General features: G+C 39.5%; 5 protein-coding genes across 15 annotated transcripts in view; 1 reads left to right on the top strand and 4 right to left on the bottom strand.

Moving 5' to 3' along the window:
• LOC134811788 (coiled-coil domain-containing protein 92-like) overlaps positions 1–19,737 on the top strand; it is an 85,254-nt gene that overhangs the window by 45,670 nt on the left and 19,847 nt on the right. The window lies entirely within an intron of this gene.
• Positions 1–19,737, bottom strand: part of LOC134811787 (cell division cycle protein 123 homolog) — a 32,455-nt gene that overhangs the window by 7,016 nt on the left and 5,702 nt on the right. The gene's annotated exons all lie outside the window — the stretch shown is intronic.
• LOC134826588 (tetratricopeptide repeat protein 7B-like) lies at positions 314–13,182 on the bottom strand. 11 transcript variants are annotated; one of them, XR_010161725.1, is made up of 19 exons: positions 13,038–13,182; positions 12,632–12,763; positions 8,684–8,800; positions 8,352–8,474; positions 7,927–8,088; positions 7,694–7,787; positions 7,384–7,562; positions 6,980–7,156; positions 6,708–6,836; positions 4,668–4,810; positions 4,375–4,518; positions 4,039–4,261; positions 3,840–3,933; positions 3,528–3,679; positions 2,259–2,403; positions 1,986–2,137; positions 1,564–1,792; positions 666–1,324; positions 314–588 (listed from the first exon to the last, which is right to left on the bottom strand). XR_010161725.1 is itself a non-coding variant. In XM_063839016.1 (17 exons), exons 1-17 carry the CDS (start codon positions 13,116–13,118, stop codon positions 1,643–1,645), a joined length of 2,397 nt encoding a protein of 798 aa, XP_063695086.1. In that variant the 5' UTR covers positions 13,119–13,182; the 3' UTR covers positions 314–1,642. The 11 variants fall into 11 exon arrangements, 1 of the variants encoding a protein (XP_063695086.1); XR_010161726.1 differs by having other exon boundaries at positions 314–654; positions 993–1,159; XR_010161718.1 differs by having other exon boundaries at positions 314–1,126; positions 1,432–1,792.
• LOC134811785 (melanotransferrin-like) lies at positions 13,752–15,042 on the bottom strand. Its single transcript, XM_063818850.1, has one exon. It carries the CDS (start codon positions 15,008–15,010, stop codon positions 13,826–13,828), a length of 1,185 nt encoding a protein of 394 aa, XP_063674920.1. The 5' UTR covers positions 15,011–15,042; the 3' UTR covers positions 13,752–13,825.
• LOC134811035 (acidic fibroblast growth factor intracellular-binding protein-like) lies at positions 15,212–19,691 on the bottom strand. The gene is made up of 8 exons (XM_063817742.1): positions 19,602–19,691; positions 19,303–19,495; positions 18,245–18,404; positions 17,925–18,055; positions 17,741–17,795; positions 17,124–17,289; positions 16,057–16,258; positions 15,212–15,852 (listed from the first exon to the last, which is right to left on the bottom strand). Exons 1-8 carry the CDS (start codon positions 19,687–19,689, stop codon positions 15,774–15,776), a joined length of 1,074 nt encoding a protein of 357 aa, XP_063673812.1. The 5' UTR covers positions 19,690–19,691; the 3' UTR covers positions 15,212–15,773.

Genomic DNA, 19,737 nt, shown 5'->3' with positions numbered 1-19,737 from the left:
TCAAACAAAAGATCATTAGCAATCATTACAATGCCCTCCAGCTCCAGACGAACCCTCGATCAACCTATGAAATAATTAAACAAGCATTAAAGCTAAACAGCTCAAGAGCTATTTACGATAGTAACGACATCCTGTCATTACTAGAACGCCCCTTTTCAAAGATCTGCAAGAAACCTTGATCGTATAACCCAACCCTATGTAGAATTAGGAAGTATCCTAGTATCCTAGACGGATTTACCTATAAGAACTCAACAATTCGATGTTAGAGTAAAATTAATTGACACTTGACAAGAATGTATAGTAAACTACATAATATTGAAATATTCATGCATATACTTCATTATAAAACTACAATAAGTAATCGAATATACACTTCAAATTGTAAACTATAGCTTTGTCAAAGTTAAACCAGCTACGCTTAGCAATCTGTCCAACGGAATATATTGGTCACTAATACTAGTCACCACCAGTCACTACTGGTCACTAATACTAGTCACCACCAGTCACTACTGGTCACTAATACTAGTCACCACCAGTCACTACTGGTCACTAATACTAGTCACCACCAGTCACTACTGGTCACGAATACTAGTCACCACCAGTCACTACTGGTCACTAATACTAGTCACCACAAGTCACTACTGGTCACTAATACTAGTCACCACCAGTCACTACTGGTCACTAATACTAGTCACCACTAGTCACTACTGGTCACTAATACTAGTCACCACCAGTCACTACTGGTCACTAATACTAGTCACCACTAGTCACTACTGGTCACTACTACTAGTCACCACTAGTCACTACTGGTCACTACTACTAGTCACCACTAGTCACTACTGGTCACTAATACTAGTCACCACTAGTCACTATTGGTCACTACTACTAGTCACCACTAGTCACTACTGGTCACTACTACTAGTCACCACTAGTCACTACTGGTCACTACTACTAGTCACCACTAGTCACTACTGGTCACTAACAATAGTCACCACTAGTCACTACTGGTCACTAATACTAGTCACCACTAGTCACTACTGGTCACTACTACTAGTCACCACTAGTCACTACTGGTCACTACTACTAGTCACCACTAGTCACTACTGGTCACTAATACTAGTCACCACTAGTCACTATTGGTCACTACTACTAGTCACCACTAGTCACTACTGGTCACTACTACTAGTCACCACTAGTCACTACTGGTCACTAATACTAGTCACCACTAGTCACTACTGGTCACTACTACTAGTCACCACTAGTCACTACTGGTCACTAATACTAGTCACCACTAGTCACTATTGGTCACTACTACTAGTCACCACTAGTCACTACTGGTCACTAATACCAGTCACCATTAGTCACCACTAGTCACTACTGGTCACTAATACTAGTCACCTCTAGTCACTATTGGTCACTAATAGTAGTCACCACTAGTCACTACTGCTCACTAATACTAGTCACCACTAGTCACTATTGGTCACTAATACTAGTCACCACTAGTCACTATTGGTCACTAATACTAGTCACCACTAGTCACTATTGGTCACTAATACTAGTCACCACTAGTCACTACTGATACAACATTTAAAGCTTCAAACTATCAAGGCCACAATGGTCACAATGTTCGACCTGGTCAAGGCTACAACTTCCATTTAAGTACGCTGTAAGGTCGGACGGGAGCAGAAGACTCGAAGCGGAGAGCGGTGAGGAAACAGTCAGCAGCCTTCTGATGACAACCCTGCAGCTGATGGAGCTGGCCCAGGTAGTGCCACGCTTCATACTCGTCCGGCTGAGGAGAGAGCTGTTAGTTATATAATCATTAGTCGTTAGTTGGAAACCAGCGGACGGGTCTCCATAAGTTATAAAAGGAGCATTTTCTATCTCTGTAACCCCCCCCCTATATCTCTGTAACCCCCCCCCCCCCCCCCCCCCCCCCGGCCCCCCTATATCTCTGTAACCCCCCTCGGCCCCGTAATACCAACCTTGAGATGTGTAGCCTCCACTAGATAATGTTCAGCAAGTATTGGTTTGTTGAGTTCTATTTGTAGTCTTCCCAGGGCAACAAGGGACGGAACGTGGAGAGGCGTGAGCGTTACTGCGTTTATGTACTGTTGTTCAGCTTCTTTCTGGTTATCTGGGCAGGAAATTAGTTTGAGAAATTAGTTGGTCGGAGTGAGTAGTTACGTTTGAGAGGGAAGTTTCAGGGACTATGCTATAACGTACTGGCATTTTGTCAAATTTTGAGATAGTGATACCTTCATTTTCACGTATCCTCGCGTTCATGTAGGAAACTAGATGAGAAAGAGGAAAGAGCTGTTTTATCTCGTCGACACACTTCTGGGCGTCGGAGATCATATTTTCTGATAAGAAAACGTCTGCAATTGTGTACCAAACTTCAGCCTGCGAATACATTGATTATTCAACTTTGACATTCTCCTAGCTTAGTGAAGCTTAATTTTTAGAAGACCTGACCTTTTTTAGGGCATAAGAAAATTTTAAGGATATGTCAGGTTGAGAAGTCACGTCAAATAGAAAGGGCTTATGTCGAAAAAAGTCGTTTTGAGATAATACATAAAAACCTATTTATGGAAATCAACTTTAGAATAGGCATTTGAATTTGATTTCTGTGTATCCTAAATGGAAAGACACTCTGAAAATGTTCCTGAAGCTTTTCAATTAATTGGGGTAATTGCAAATTGATTTAATTTTGACATAGGCCCATTTAAAATAACATTTGATACATATAATAGGCCCCTCTTAATTAATTGAAGCATCTTACATGTGAGAATTGGTACAGGGCTTATGTGAACATAGGTCCTTTTAACTTTTCAAATTTATATCTTCGAACATCACATTCCAACAATTTGTTAGGGCATATGTTGACTTAGGCCCTTTCTACTTTTCAAAAACATCATCAAAAACATCACATTCCAACAATTTTTTAGGGCCTATGTCGACATGTGCCCTTTTATTTTATCAATATCAGTAGCAGTTCAGTTTATTGAAAAAGGACTATGTTAATATAGGCTCTTTAAAAAAATTGAAGATAATCAATTTTCACCCAATTGACTTTATGTTTGGGGATATGGTAGGTATGGTTCCACAGATTTTCGTGCTGGTATACTTTTTTAAAAGGGCCTATGTCAACATAGGCCCTTTCTATTTGAAGGTGTATTTAGAGTCGTTCATTATAAATGACGAGCTGTACATCTGATAATTCATTTGCCTTGAATACGTATAATATATATTTATTTAGTACAGATAGTCCTACTCAAGATAAGGAGTTGGCACATTGACATATTAGTGCTTTTCAATAAAAATTAAGACGAAGCTTTCGTGTTATAAAGCCAGGGTTTGGAGCTATATTTTGCTTTTGGTAATGATCTCACTACTAGATGTCCAGTTTGCTAGTTTTCCCAAAAGTTCACATTTCTCGGTTATAAATGAAGAAATCAAAACGAAAATCAAATCCATATTAATCCCTGGAATGAAGGGGCAGCACTCCCGGAACTGTGGGAACCAACCTGATATCCCCAGTTGCTCTGATCGCAGCCAATAGCACTATCAATACTCTCGCACAGGCTCTCGGCTGGCAGAGTGCCAATAGTGGAGCCGGTAAAGCTGGCTGTAGTGTGCGTGGATACCCTGTCACTCCACTGGGTTAACTGGAACTTCCCTGGGAGCGAGGGGTTATTGTAGCGGTTAATGGAGAGCAAGGGAGCGCAAGCCTCGGGGCAATTTGGGGCTATACCTGGAATTCCCCCTGGCATTTGAACCTAAAAGATATATAAAATGAATAGACAGAAGTTCTCGTTACACTCTGTAGATATTGTTACCTGAGGTCCACTGGTCGGAGTAAGGAAGATAGGTTTGGTCTAACATTTCTTTAGATGCACTCGTGCTCAGTCTTTCTAACAGGGGCAGTAATACCTGACAATTATACCAAGGTCAGGTCATCTGTCATAAAACATTATAATAAGCAAGTTAAGTTTTCAAATATAAACTCATATTTACGATTGAGAAGTTAGAACGCACCTCCTTGCAGGTGACGAGGGCACTGTGACCCCCATGAACCTGTCGTTCCAGCATAACTTTAGTTATCAACAAGTTTAAGTTATCAGGATAGTTCATCAGAGTTAGTGTGACCATGTTTAGGGCCTCTTCCAGCTTGTTTTGAGCAGATAAAACCAGTGCGAGTAAATGCGATACGTCCACCATGTTCACAACTCCGGGGGACGCTTCCACCTTGTGTGCGAACCTGTGCGATATTTTTATATCAAAATCCTTCGCACACATAATATCCAATCTTATCTAATATATTATTATCTCATGTAGACTAAAACAATCTAATACTATCTAATTCAATCTAACCTGAACGCCTTTTTTATTTCGCCAACACTAGCAAGTCGTAAAGCTAAGTGGTACCAAGTTTGCGAACAGTTCGGGTCCAAGGAATATGACTTCTGGAAACTCTCTATCGACCTCTTATTGTATAAGTTCTGATCTTCACGTAATCTGGGTAAATTTATATAATTACCGCGTAAATAATAAATTGTTTTACAATTTATACCTTTCATACTTTCATAGTCAGGCTACGGTAAAATATCTTTCATCTTTAAAAACAACTAAGTGAGGAAGACTATACAGTGTAAAAAGTGAGGTACCTAGAAGATCGACAGAGAGCAGCCTCGGCGACCCCTCTGTAAAGATACACCCTACTCCTCTCATGGGGGGCCTCTGCTAGAGGCATACATTCGTCACATATCTTTATAGCGTCCGCGTGACGTTGCAGGTGTCTCACGTACGTCTGAGCACGTGGAAAGATTAGAAATTGTTATGTTTTAAATGTTGGTAAGCAATGATTTAAAGATAATTTTCGAAATTTATGATTGAAAAATCTATGAGTGTATAATTAGAACATTCAAAATATAGAATAATAATTTTTCCCGGGCTACAGAGTGCTTAACAAATCTAAAACATTGTACTGATGATTATAAGTAAATAAGTTATAACCCACAATTAGTTCCCGGACGCGGCACATCTTATTTATCTGAGTTAAGACGAGCAATAGAGACGTCCACATTTCTATCATGGCACTCGTATCTTACCTAAGTTAAGACTAGAGCAATAGATACGTCCACATTTCTATCATGGCACTCTTATCTTACCTTAGTTAAGACTAGAACAATAGAGACGTCCACATTTCTATCATGGCACTCGTATCTTACCTGAGTTAAGACTAAAGCAATAGAGACGTCCACATTTCTATCATGGCACTCTTATCTTACCTTAGTTAAGACTAGAACAATAGAGACGTCCACATTTCTATCATGGCACTCGTATCTTACCTGAGTTAAGACTAAAGCAATAGAGACGTCCACATTTCTATCATGGCATTTCTTACCTGAGTTAAGACTAGAGCAATAGAGACGTCAACATTTCTATCATGGCATTTCTTACCTGAGTTAAGACTAGAGCAATAGAGACGTCCACATTTCTATCATGGCATTTCTTACCTGAGTTAAGACTAGAGCAATAGAGACGTCCACATTTCTATCATGGCATTTCTTACCTGAGTTAAGACTAGAGCAATAGAGACGTCCACATTTCTATCATGGCATTTCTTAACTGAGTTAAGACTAGAGCAATAGAGACGTCCACATTTCTATCATGGCATTTCTTACCTGAGTTAAGACTAGAGCAATAGAGACGTCCACATTTCTATCATGGCATTTCTTACCTGAGTTAAGACTAGAGCAATAGAGACGTCCACATTTCTATCATGGCATTTCTTACCTGAGTTAAGACTAGAGCAATAGAGACGTCCACATTTCTATCATGGCATTTCTTACCTGAGTTAAGACTAGAGCAATAGAGACGTCCACATTTCTATCATGGCATTTCTTACCTGAGTTAAGACTAGAGCAATAGAGACGTCCACATTTCTATCATGGCATTTCTTACCTGAGTTAAGACTAGAGCAATAGATACGTCCACATTTCTATCATGGCACTCTTATCTTACCTAAGTTAAGACTAGAGCATTAGAGACGTCCACATTTCTATCATGGCACTCTTATCTTACCTAAGTTAAGACTAGAGCATTAGAGACGTCCACATTTCTATCATGGCACTCTTATCTTACCTAAGTTAAGACTAGAGCATTAGAGACGTCCACATTTCTATCATGGCATTTCTTACCTGAGTTAAGACTAGAGCAATAGAGACGTCCACATTTCTATCATGGCATTTCTTACCTGAGTTAAGACTAGAGCAATAGAGACGTCCACATTTCTATCATGGCATTTCTTACCTGAGTTAAGACTAGAGCGATAGAGACGTCCACATTTCTATCATGGCATTTCTTAACTGAGTTAAGACTAGAGCAATAGAGACGTCCACATTTCTATCATGGCATTTCTTACCTGAGTTAAGACTAGAGCAATAGAGACGTCCACATTTCTATCATGGCATTTCTTACCTGAGTTAAGACTAGAGCAATAGAGACGTCCACATTTCTATCATGGCATTTCTTACCTGAGTTAAGACTAGAGCAATAGAGACGTCCACATTTCTATCATGGCATTTCTTACCTGAGTTAAGACTAGAGCAATAGAGACGTCCACATTTCTATCATGGCATTTCTTACCTGAGTTAAGACTAGAGCGATAGAGACGTCCACATTTCTATCATGGCATTTCTTACCTGAGTTAAGACTAGAGCAATAGAGACGTCCACATTTCTATCATGGCATTTCTGCAGAACAGCTGCACCCCGGACAAACTGCTCAGAGGAGATTAGGGACAAGCCGAACTGCTTGCAGATGTGCTCGTCCTGAGGGGTGGGGTTTTTAGTGTCACGTGGAACAATTCATGGGCTCTGATTGGCTTTATTCTGGTCACGTGGTACTATCAGAATTGTATTTAATATTTATGGTTTGGGTATTAAAACTTTTAAAGATAGGGATAACGACTTACATCGTGACTGTACTTAAGGAATTTCTCAATGACGTCTGCTAGCGGCCGATGCTGGGAGTATTTAGCGAGAAGGGAGACGAGAAGGTTGAGTAGGGTGTGGGCTTGTTTGTTTGCTTGTTTGTAAACCACTTCGTCCTCCTGGTGCACACTGACACAACCCTCTTTGTACAGCAGCACCTGGTACCGGGTAACAGGTTAGGGGCTGCTTTTAGGGGCCGCTTTTAGGGGCTGCTTTTAGGGGCTGCTTTTAGGGGCTGCTTTTAGGGGCTGCTTTTAGAATTTAGGGGCTGCTTTTATAGGGGCTGCTTTTAGGGAATGCTTTTAGGGACTGCTTTTAGAATTTAGGGGCTGCTAAGTGTTAGATACCCGGAGTTTCTCGATTTGATTTTGAAAAGAGAACCAACCTGTCCTATAAGTAATGATAGCAACGCCTCCTCTACTTTGTTACAAGGACAGAACACAGTCTCGTATTTCTTAAGAGTAGGGGTGTTGCGACCCCGTTTAGTAAGTGTGTCTGAAACAGTGTCTCTGTGTACTAGTGGAGACCACTGGTTGTCAGGCAGTCCTTGTAGCAACACTTGACCTGGGCAGAGGAGGATGTGAAAATCAAGGTGGCAACTTTATGTCAACATGTTAGGGGGGGGGGGGGGGGGCACAACATGACAAAAAGAAGACAAAGCTTCAGATTAAACCCACAGTAACAACAAGTTTTACCGAGAGTGAGAGATAAGGTGAGTCTGAGGTTGTCAGAACCGGGCATATCAGAGGTCTGTAGTATTCTTCTTAGTCTATGCAACCCTTTCTCTACCTAACAGGAGAGGGAACTATCAATAGTATGATAAAACATACACTACCATTCAACAAAGTTAGATATAATATAAATAATGAATCTGACCATATTATATATTAATAATACATATAAGGATCTGCAGTGAAGTGGTTCATACCATTCCATGTGACATTTGCAGGAGGAATGATCTGAGAAGAGCGATCTCCAACACTCCAGACAGAGTGAGGTTGAGTGTGCTCCTACTGATGCTGTTAAGGAGCTCTAAGCCCAGGTCTCCAGCTGTCTCGTAACACTCCACTATACTCTCTATATCTGTGTCCTGACAGGGTATTAGTCAGACATACAGGGACATACAGACTAACAGAGAGTGGTACTGTCTGACTACACTCCCGGAGTGTAGGGATCTTATAGTGTGGTCTGTGTTTTGGAGTGTGGTGGGGTCGGGGGTGGGGGTGGGGGTGGGGATGGGGGTTGGGGTGGGGTGGGGGTGGGGGTGGGGGTGGGGGTGGGGGTGGGGGTAGGGGTGGGGGTGGGGGTGGGGGTGGGGTGGGGTGGGAGCGGTTCTTAACTTTTATAACTCACCTCCTCTGAGTTTGACACAAATTTCAAATACTCCATAGCCATTCCCTTATAAACGTAGGCATCAGCCAGAGCTCGGGAAGCGTTGAAAGTCAGCACATCCTTTCTCAAACTCTCCATATCAACCTTATAAAAAGGGCGTGTTTAAAAAAGTCGGACTCAAAATATTTAGATTTTAAACGTCCAGTCACTGAATACATCGAAGGATAAGAAACATCCCAAACTTGCAAAACACTCGAGACAAGTGAGACAGGGCCGAAACGTCCTATACTAATTACACTATTTGACAGGACCATTACGGAGTATTTCACGGAGTCTGGCAAACAAGTTCTTACCTTGTCGAGTATGTCAAGACATTCCTGGAACTTAGCCTGGATGTAACAAGTCTTGGCTTGGAGGAGCATCGCCTCCTTGTAGTACTGGCCCTCACGGTCGTTCTTAGTGTTCAGCGCCTGCAATCAAGTGGTGTTACCATGATCACGTGGTGTTACCATGGTCACGTGGTGTTACCATGGTCACGTGGTGTTACCATGGTCACGTGGTGTTACCATGGTCACGTGGTGTTACCATGGTCACGTGGTGTTACCATGGTCACGTGGTGTTACCATGGTCACGTGTTGTTACCATGGTCACGTGGTGTTACCATGGTCACGTGGTGTTACCATGGTCACGTGGTGTTACCATGGTCACGTGGTGTTACCATGTTGTGTTAGCGTTCTAGTTTTGGTTACTTGTGGTGTAACTAGTTATGGTTAGAGGTTAGATTGGAACTGTTTTCATCACAATCTTACTATATATAAAGCGAGACGATATATATATGTGTATATATCCGTGCCATTTTACTGACACCACGGCATCAACTTTAACGCGACTTTCCGCAAAAACCGTAAAACATATACAACTGAAACTTTTTTGACTGGGTCAAATGCTTTAATGGCCTTCAAATCAGCATGAAAAAATAAAAAATTGGCCAAGGAATAATAATTTTAGTGCCCAAAATTTGGACTCTCAAGTGGTGTCAAAAACGCGAATTAAATAGGTAATAATTATTTTAGTCTCTCGAGTCTTGACACCACTTTAGGGTTAGACGGGTTCCTGCTAGTACAGTATAAATAATGGGAACCATGTAGAATAAATTCTGCATAATATTATTGCTAATAATAGGGGGATAGCTACTAGTTAGGGTAGCTACAACACTTTTAATATTAAGCATGGTATGTCAGAAGTTTAATCAATCTAAATTGGAGAGCAATCTATTTAAGTGACGAGTAAAGAAAGAAAGCAAGATATGATATCAACCAGACCTGCTGCTTGATGGACCGGGAACAAGAAAAACAGAGGAAGTACTCAAGTATTCTCATGTTATCAGTAGATGCCACGTGACCGACATTAACTCTCGGCTACATTTATAATCTGGGGTAAGAATGAGAACTACGAATCTCTGACAGAGAATAATGGCAATACCTGTCTTATTGAAGTAGAGCTACATTGAAGCGAGTATTATGAAGGAGTATTATGAAGGAGTATTATGAAGGAGTATTATAATTATTATTGTGATTGTAAATAAAAGATTTAGTTTAAGTAATTTCAACGATTTAGTGTACAAAGCTCATGATAGACGTTTATGGAGAAGCTATGGGTGAGTCGAGACTACTCGGCCACTCGATTTTAGGATTTATTTCCTATTATCTTGTGTTTGCTGTATATAGTTGATTAATAATAATAATAATTAATTATGAAGGAGTATTATGCCATTCGGGGGCAGGAACGAACAGAGCAGGAAGGTGAAGCTATATTTGATACTTATAAAAACACGGCTCTTCCCAGACATTGTACAATGCGGTAGTGGCACAACCGTTTAAATAAAGTTCATGAACTTCAAGGTGAGACTATATTATTACACTTCACGCACCACTCTCTTTCTGTGTACCCTGTTTTAGCTCCTAATATGTACTATGCCACCACGACTGGTCTTGTAATCATGCTACATTTTATGAAAATGTTCGCTAATCAGTGCAGGATATTTCCACTGTTAACACACTTTCCCAATACAAAGTTATCTAGGAATACAAAGATATCTGGCAATACAAAGATACGTGGAAATACAAAGATATCTAGGAATACAAAGATATCTGGAAATACAAAGATATCAGGAAATACAAATATATCTAGGAATAGAAAGATATCTGGAAATACAACGATATCTGGAAATACAAAGATATCTAGGACTACATTTAAGATATCTAGGAATACAAAGATATCTGGAAATACACAGATATCTAGGAATACAAAGATATCTGGAAATACACAGATATCTAGGAATACAAAGAGATGCTTCCTTAGAATTGGAATCCCGCAAGGTTCAATTCTAGGTCCAATACTGTTTATACTGTACACAAAGGAGCAGCTTAATCATATTGCAAAGAGACACGGATTTAACATCCACATGTACGCAGATGACACCCAACTTTACATCGAGTTTAACCCACTATTTCGAGATCTGTCAACAATCGAAGAGAGAATAACACATTGTTTTCAAGAAATTAAGAGCTGGATGACCCAAAATAAACTCAAATTAAACCAAAACAAAACAGAAGCGCTTGTAGTACAGACCAAGAACAGTTACTCTTCATGTCCAGTCGATTCAATACAACTTGACAATGCAGCTGACCCTGTGGATGCATCCCACACAGTAAAAAGTTTAGGTGTCCTCTTTGATCAATTCCTTACATTTGAAGATCAAGTAAATTCAATAATCACTCATTAATCAGTTGCAGTTGTTGCAACATCCATTTGAGGAACCTTCGAGTTATAGGCTCAAAGCTTAACTATGACCTAAAAAGACAGCTCATTCACTGTTTGATCTTTTCAAAACTAGACTATTGCAATGAACTTCTCTATGGTTTACCTGATTTTCCCATTAAAGAAACTCAAGAAGGTACAAAATTCCTGTGTACGATTCTTGTAACTTGGTAGAAAAGCTTTTAAAAAAATGGGACAGTGTCACTCCATTCCTGAAAAAGGCCCATTTTCTTCCAATTAGACAGCGAATAGACTATAAGATTGCTCTAACAGTGTTCAAATGCGTCAACAACATAGCTCCAGACTATATCACCAAATGCATCGACATCAAGAGTCAGCCTGTACGTGTGCTACGAACTGAACAAGAATATTTCCTTCTAAATGTTCCTCCTGTCTCAAATTATAGTAAAACTGAGAGAGGTTTTAGTTACTGCGGACCCTCCGTATGGAATCAGCTTCCTTATCAATTGAGAACATTGACCGATATTTTCGTGTTTAAAAAGAGACTAAAGACTCATCTCTTTGAAAAAGTGTTCTTATAAGTATCATATAATATCTTTCTCATACAAACCATACTTCATAAAATTCTAAGTTCTTATGTACATGTTCATGAGTCGCTTTAGATGGCTTGAAGTGAATCTTTGGATTTTGAGTTCTTTTTGGCTATAAAGCGATGTATAAATTTCTAGTTATTATTATTATTATATTATCTGGGAATACAAAGATATCTAGGAATACAAAGATATCTGGAAATACAAACATATGTAGCCACAGAAATATTGCTAAAAAAAGCCCAAGTAACAACTTCAAGCATCAACGCTATTTTCACGCGATTAAGTTACATGAGTAACTAAAAAGATTCAAAAGGGCCTGTAACGCTAGTAAGTCATACAATATGTAAGTATGCAGCTACAAGCTAAAGAACGGTTCAACGCAATCAAATCTGAGACTCAACCGTGGTAATGAAGGGAGAACAACTATCGATGCCATTAATAAAAAAACCACAACACTTCAATAAATATCCGCTAGAGTTGGTCATGTAGAAACTGCGAGGTAATATTCACTTAGCTCCTGGATCATCCCAGAAGTAAAGCAATTAGGAATGCTTTATGAAAATGATACCATTATCCCGGCCAGTGGTTCAGGCATGGCTCCAGCTCAAAATCTTTGGGTGGATGCAGCGCGGCGCGGGGGTGAAGCCCCCTGGGAACATTTTTACCCTCCTAAACGTATTTCAATATCTCTCAAAACAGTCTCAATTGAGCAGAAGTGACAATTGACCCGTAATTTACACAAAATTTGACAATCGAATATTGGATATAAACTACTTAACTACAAGTGGTTGTTCAAATCTAATAATCTACAATTAGTGATTACAATCCTGTCCCGTCTCTCTTAAAGCACAAGGTTAAAAGTAACGCCACACAATTAACTTACGTAACTCTAATAAATAATATTTACTTAATCAATTAAATAATTACCTTGTTAATGTAGTCCTTAGCGAGGTGTAATGAGTTGTAACTGATCTTGCCGTTCTGCTGTCCCTCCAACAGACATTCCCCCAGACTTACAAACTTCAGCACCGAGTACTCTCTCGGCAACTGTTCCGCGTACTAAACATAGCCAGGTCTTACATTTTACATGTGATTCATATTTATAGTAATTATATTTACATTTATGACTAATTCAAATATTTATAATAATTCTTATGTTATATATGGGGAACAAGCTCTCTTAAATGGTGGGAAATCAATGGCCATACAGCGAGGTTGCCTGTAAAGTGTAAGCTTGAATTCTCTTCAATTCAGAATGAGCACTCTCAAACTCACTATATTGGAACTAATTCTGCCATATATGGGTTTTCTGCGGTGTCTTTGTTTGTCTTACCTGACTAACATGAGTCCAATCCCCTTCAATACGAGCTCTTTCTAGCAACTCTACTATCCGAAGTGAGGCCTTCCCCGACATGAATCATCCCCCGCTACATGCTATACCTGGCATATCACATGACCTCGTGCTCTGTCATACTACTACACAGGAGGAGAGGTTAGCAATGTGTGGTATGTAGACTAAATAGTTGTTTAAACGTTCAGTTTACAATAACAGGGGATCTGGAGAGGAATCTGAAACATAAAACTGATATTGGGAGGTAAACATCTACCATTCGTCATATTTCTAGCAGAGATTCTCAAGTTAATTCGAACGCATTAGAAAAAACATTACATTAAGATAAATTAATATAAGTTTAATAGTATTTATAAATACATGCCAGCTATCGGCCGTTCTAAGCAGTCTACATAGTGTAAATTGTATAAAAATATTTAGTTGATTGACTATTCTGATAGTAATAAATTATTCCAATATCTTAAACGGTTAAAAAATAGAATATTTAGAAATTGAAGCAGTAACTGGCTCTGAAAAGTATAATAATTCTGGATTACTGAACGATAAAATAAATCTTATATAATCAATAAAATTATTAAAATTTCTATTATTATATCAAATTTAAAAATTCTAAGATTTAAAAAGTATTGATCCTTCAATAAAAGTTATGAAATCTGATGAAAATTGATTAATTACAACCATTTAACATGTCTAAAAATCGATTTAAACGCTTCTAATAATCACTGATCAAAAATCTTCTAATAATCACTATACAAAATTATTTCAGCAGTTTAAAATAATATAATAAAAACATAAAAGAGGGAAATAAGCAGAATGTTAACATGATTAGTGTGAGCATGCCCAGTAACACAGTACAGACCGTCCATAGCCCGAGTATAGGAGTACTGGTACGATCTCCCCACAGTGTCCCCCAGATACTCACCAGGGTCCTGTTCTCGACCCTCCACTATCCTCAGCTCTTTTGTTTCTCCAGAAAATATCACGTCTTCATCCGACTGAGTGTATCTGTCCATGTTGAAAATACGCTCAGCTGCCCGCAGAGGAGGGTTTCTCAGACTATTCTGAATTTTAGTGGTGAGCCCGGCTGGCACATCCTGACCCAGAACCACTGCGTTGGGTCTCATCCAGCCGATAAAACATTGGTTATAATTATCAACCGTGACCTGAGAACCATCCGGACATAGCAACCGGTAGTCACTGCTCTTCAAACCTGCTGTCCAGGACTCAGTACTCTGACCATCTGTCCACTGGGAGACAGTGTTGTGGGTGAGAAAGGCTACCTCCCCAGCATCCTCCACCAGACACCTGAACGCTCCTTTATACCCCCGGTATTTAACCTCTCTAGAGCAGGTGCCGGAGGAGCAGGCTGCACATAGCCTCATGTTATCTGTAATGGAACCTCCTGAGTCGGGCAGGCAGGAGGCTCCAAAGTATCTGTTAATTGCGTCCAAAACATTGCACCTGTCATCCATCTTGAACCTTCTGTGATAGGTGTAGAGGTAACTAATAGGGATATCCCAACCTGTGGAGCCCTGGTAATCGTACTGACCATGACAAACCTTCTTCCCTTTTAGATCCAACAACTTGAGATGTCTCCTGCCAGCCTTGACCACTGCGACTGAGTAGTAACGATAGTAGGTATGAGCCACAGCACTGCTGTAATCCTCTGCCAGTATAACTTTGTATCTCCCGCCTAATCTCTGGGAGTGGTAAAGTTTCCCTGGATTAACGGACACCACAGTGTTAGGTTCCTCATTCACCTCCTGCAGACACCCTCCCTCAGCAAGGTCGTGAGAACATGAGAACTCAACAGAACCAGCAGACTGGTACTCCTGCTGGAGCTCGCCACACTTTCTGAAACCGGGGGGAGTCTTGGTGCACCAGTTGAAGTCTAGTGCTGAAGAGAGGGGGAAGTGAGCGAGTAGAGTGAGGGGTAAAAGCAAAGTCAGCATCATGACAGAGTAGCAGAGACACTCATTCTTCTATCCTAGTTTACATTCTGTAGAATATGATCACATACCTGCTGGCTATTATGTAAGAGATGTTGGTTAGCGAACAGTTATTATGTAAGAGATGTTGGTTAGCGAACAGTTATTTGAAAGTCCAATTATTGTTTCAACAACAATATATGACACAGTTAGAAAGGTGATATCATTGTCTTACATAGACTAGTGTATTGAGTACATCACATGTGTTACAACTCTAATATACCCAATATATGGGGTATATTCTAGGTGAATATATATAATAATAATAACCTATTATGCACGAAAAACACATTGTAGGTCGTTGGAAATTGGAAATAAACTACATTGGAAGTTGGAAATAAACTACATTCAGATAGTGTTCCTGACAGAAACTGGCTTGGACGAACTTTAAACTTTATTTCAACCCCGACTATTAATGTTTGCGGATAATGATGATGAATTAAGGTATTGAAACGATACGTCAACGAATCAAATTATAGATGTTCACGATCTTAAATTATTATACATAAATTATTAGAAAATAAAAGTAACTTTTATATATTTACGTCAGGTCCTTTACAAACAAATATCTTTTAAATCCCAATTCACAGGCCTTCATTCATTTCCATCACTTTAGAACTAGCCAATAGGCTTGACAAATATTATCAAGGAAAGACATAAAATCAAACCGATCAGGATGTCTCAGACCGGAGTTGTGCTAGTTGAGCTAGTTGAGCTAGTTGAGCTTGTTTCACCTGTTAGCAAGGACCAGCAAACAGTTTGAAACACAACGGAGATACTTGTCAAATACTGGTACTGTCGAGGATAACCTGAAATATCACATACTAACTAGGTGTCACTGCGTCACATGTAGTATAGGTGTATAAGTAGTGGTAAGCAGTGGTAACAGTAGTGCAACACACCAATAGCAATGATAAATGAAACTGAAAGGGCAAACTTTGATCATGGGTCAAAACTGAAACCCCAGATCAAGTAAACTAGTCTAGATTTGTGATGACGTCACGATGACGTACCCAGTGTTCTGAACAGCGCTCACGTAGCACCCACTCAGAGTGCTCAGACCTAGCTCCAGATGTGAGAAAGACAGTCCAGCACCAGCCCAGGGGCACAGGATCATCTCATCCAGGTCAATGAAGATATCCGTGTAGTCTTTAGTGTGCACCAGACTGTAGCCTATACTCATCAACTTCACTGCCAACTTCCTTAGCTCGCTCACTGTCAAGGGGTTCACACGTTAACAATATAGAAACAATATAAAATAAAGGTTTCACACGTTAACAATATAGAAACAATATAAAATAACGGTTTCACACGTTAACAATATAGAAACTATATAAAATAACGGTTTCACACGTTAACAATATAGAAACAATATAAAATAACCGTTTCACACGTTAACAATATAGAAACAATATTAAATAACGCTTTCACACGTTAACAATATATCTAAACTTTAACGAAAATGTTATAACAATTCTGGCATGTACCTCCTACTCACACAGCAACTGAGCAGCTTGTAATTTATACACAATAAATATGTGTATAGTGGCTTAGGGAGGGGAGGGGGTCTTAAACAGCCACAATGTGTAATATACGTTATATACGTTATATACGTTATATACGTAATATACGTAATATACGTAATATACGAACGATCTAAGTAAAGCTGCAATTAAACTACCTACTACTTGCCGGTTCAGTGGAAAGTAAAAGTTTGGACGAACAAAGGTAAATATATTATACAAAATATATTGATATGTATTATGAGATACCTCAGGAGAGTGCATTGTGCACATTCTCTTGCTCCAAGGATACAACAATACAATTCAGTTGAACATGTTGCAGTATAAAAGATGCGTGAGCATATATTGAAACAAGTTGAAGTTACGGGCAACATGTTCCCTGTACAGCTGAGTAAGTAACAATTTGAGGAGAAGGCAGGATAAAGAGTACAGGCAATTGGCAGGGTTAATTTATGAAGGAGTATATGAGGTTAATGAGTGATTATGAGTTGCATAACACACATATAATGTAACCACCACACCCAACTGACATATCACTGATAACAAATAATATTTACCGAAGTTCTTAGGGAACTCTGGACTGTTTTTGAAAGCTTCAGCGCCGTGGTTAACCATTCCAACCAACATAGAATCTGAGAGCCTGTCTTTCAGACTATGTAGTTCCTTGAGGAAGGTCCGGTCTATGTCCATGTCTGAGGCTCCCTCGGACATTCTACACCACTCCTGTATAATAAACATTACTTTCCTCGGACATTCTACACCACTCCTGTATAATAAACATTACTCGGACATTCTACACCACTCCTGTATAATAAACATTACTTAATTAGTCAATAATTAAGAATTAAGTTGCGTACAAAGTTTAGATCGCTAGAATGAGTCATGGCTACAGATAACAGAACATGGTCGGGTTAAAAAGCCCCAACTGTAAAAGTGATATGAAGAAGGTCCAGTTACTTCCCCCTCCCCCATCAGTCATCACTTACTGACATGAGAACAACTACACACTTCACTAGAGCGGGATACGTCACGATGACGTCACGATGACGTACCCCCCCCCCCCCCCTCCCCCATCACTTACCGACATGAGAACAACTACACACTTCACTAGAGCGGGATACGTCACGATGACGTCACGATGACGTAACCCCCCCCCCCCTCCCCCAACACTTACCGACATGAGAACAACTACACACTTCACTAGAGCGGGATACGTCAGATTGGGGATCCTGTAAAATTAGAGTTCACTGTAAGTGTGGAAATAGTTCAACTTAATTAGTCTCACGTCTAATTTATATAACCTCCGACTACACTGATCTCACAAATCTCAATATAATATGTAAGAAGGGGGATCTTACTTCCTGGGAGCAACGTCTATCCTGTTATCCAACACGTATATAATAGCCGCGTACTGTTGGCACAGGGTGGGGTTGAGACCGTAGTAACGCTGTATGTTCTGAGATACCTTCCCATCCTTCTCATCTACCTCCTGAGGGGGGGGGGGGGGCATGTGACCATGTGACCAAACATGTGACCAAACATGTGACCAAACATGTGACCATGTGACCAAACTGGAGATATAGGAGAAAATGAAGTTCTACACATTTTATCGCAATTTAAATTATTTTAGTCACATTTACTATGTAATCATAGAACAAGTTTACATCATCAAAGGTACCTTATAAATACGTTTAATGTTATCATATTGCCTTAGACAGCTCTTCAGCGGTATTCCAGTTTTATCAGAGATTGTGTCTAGATCCTTACGTAGCTTGGCGGTCATCTTCTGTCCTCTACCCACCAACTCCCGGGCAACTTCAGCATCTAGAGAGTAATACCTACCAATAACACTAACATATCTACTATCTAGAGAGTAATACCTACCAATAACACTAACATATCTACTATCTAGAGAGTAATACCTACCAATAACACTAACATATCTACTATCTAGAGAGTAATACCTACCAATAACACTAACATATCTACTATCTAGAGAGTAATACCTACCAATAACACTAACATATCTACTATCTAGAGAGTAATACCTACCAATAACACTAACATATCTACTATCTAGAGAGTAATACCTACCAATAACACTAACATATCTACTATCTAGAGAGTAATACCTACCAATAACACTAACATATCTACTATCTAGAGAGTAATACCTACCAATAACACTAACATATCTACTATCTAGAGAGTAATACCTACCAATAACACTAACATATCTACTATCTAGAGAGTAATACCTACCAATAACACTAACATATCTACTATCTAGAGAGTAATACCTACCAATAACACTAACATATCTACTATCTAGAGAGTAATACCTACCAATAACACTAACATATCTACTATCTAGAGAGTAATACCTACCAATAACACTAACATATCTACTATCTAGAGAGTAATACCTACCAATAACACTAACATATCTACTATCTAGAGAGTAATACCTACCAATAACACTAACATATCTACTATCTAGAGAGTAATACCTACCAATAACAATAACATATCTAATATATAGCATACTATCTAGCATATCATCATCAAACATATTATATAATGTACATTATACACGGGTAGCAAGTCTTCATAAAATTGAGGAGCACAATTCAATAACTCAAACTGTTACACAACAGGTGTCAACATTCTGAATAGCAATTTTAAAGGTGAGATATATAAATCACTAAAGACGGTTTAAAACACAAGCTGACCCACTGTTGCAGAAGAGTATCGGTGATGAAAGGCATGTTGACCACAGGAGATGAAGCTAACGCTGGAGGTTTCCTGAGAAGTGGCTCCAAGAGAGAGAAGGTTTGGTATTGGTCCTCCGTATCCAAGGTTACTATGGTCCGGTCGAAGGAGGAGCAGGACGAGTCTTTCTGGTATCTGTAGTCCACTGCTTTATCAACTGCGGGGAAATAATGTAATAGCGTGAATTAACGAATAATGATACAATGCCAAAAATTTAAGTTTTTCATTTTAACTTAGCGGAAGATTTTAGAAAATATAAATACCTGAAAGTCCCGCCAGCCACAAGTTGAAGACGTCCTCCTCGATCAGCAAGGGGTCAGACACGCAAGACATTATATCAACTTTGTACATCTCGACCTAGATTTGAGAGAGGGGTAATGTCTGAATCTACGGAGCTTC

This window comes from Bolinopsis microptera, chromosome 2 (assembly GCF_026151205.1).
Source record: "Bolinopsis microptera isolate Bmic1 chromosome 2, MBARI_Bmic_1.0, whole genome shotgun sequence".
NCBI lineage: Eukaryota > Metazoa > Ctenophora > Tentaculata > Lobata > Bolinopsidae > Bolinopsis > Bolinopsis microptera.
Note: the sequence above shows the minus strand (reverse complement) of the source record. Positions and strands in the feature narration are given on the sequence as shown.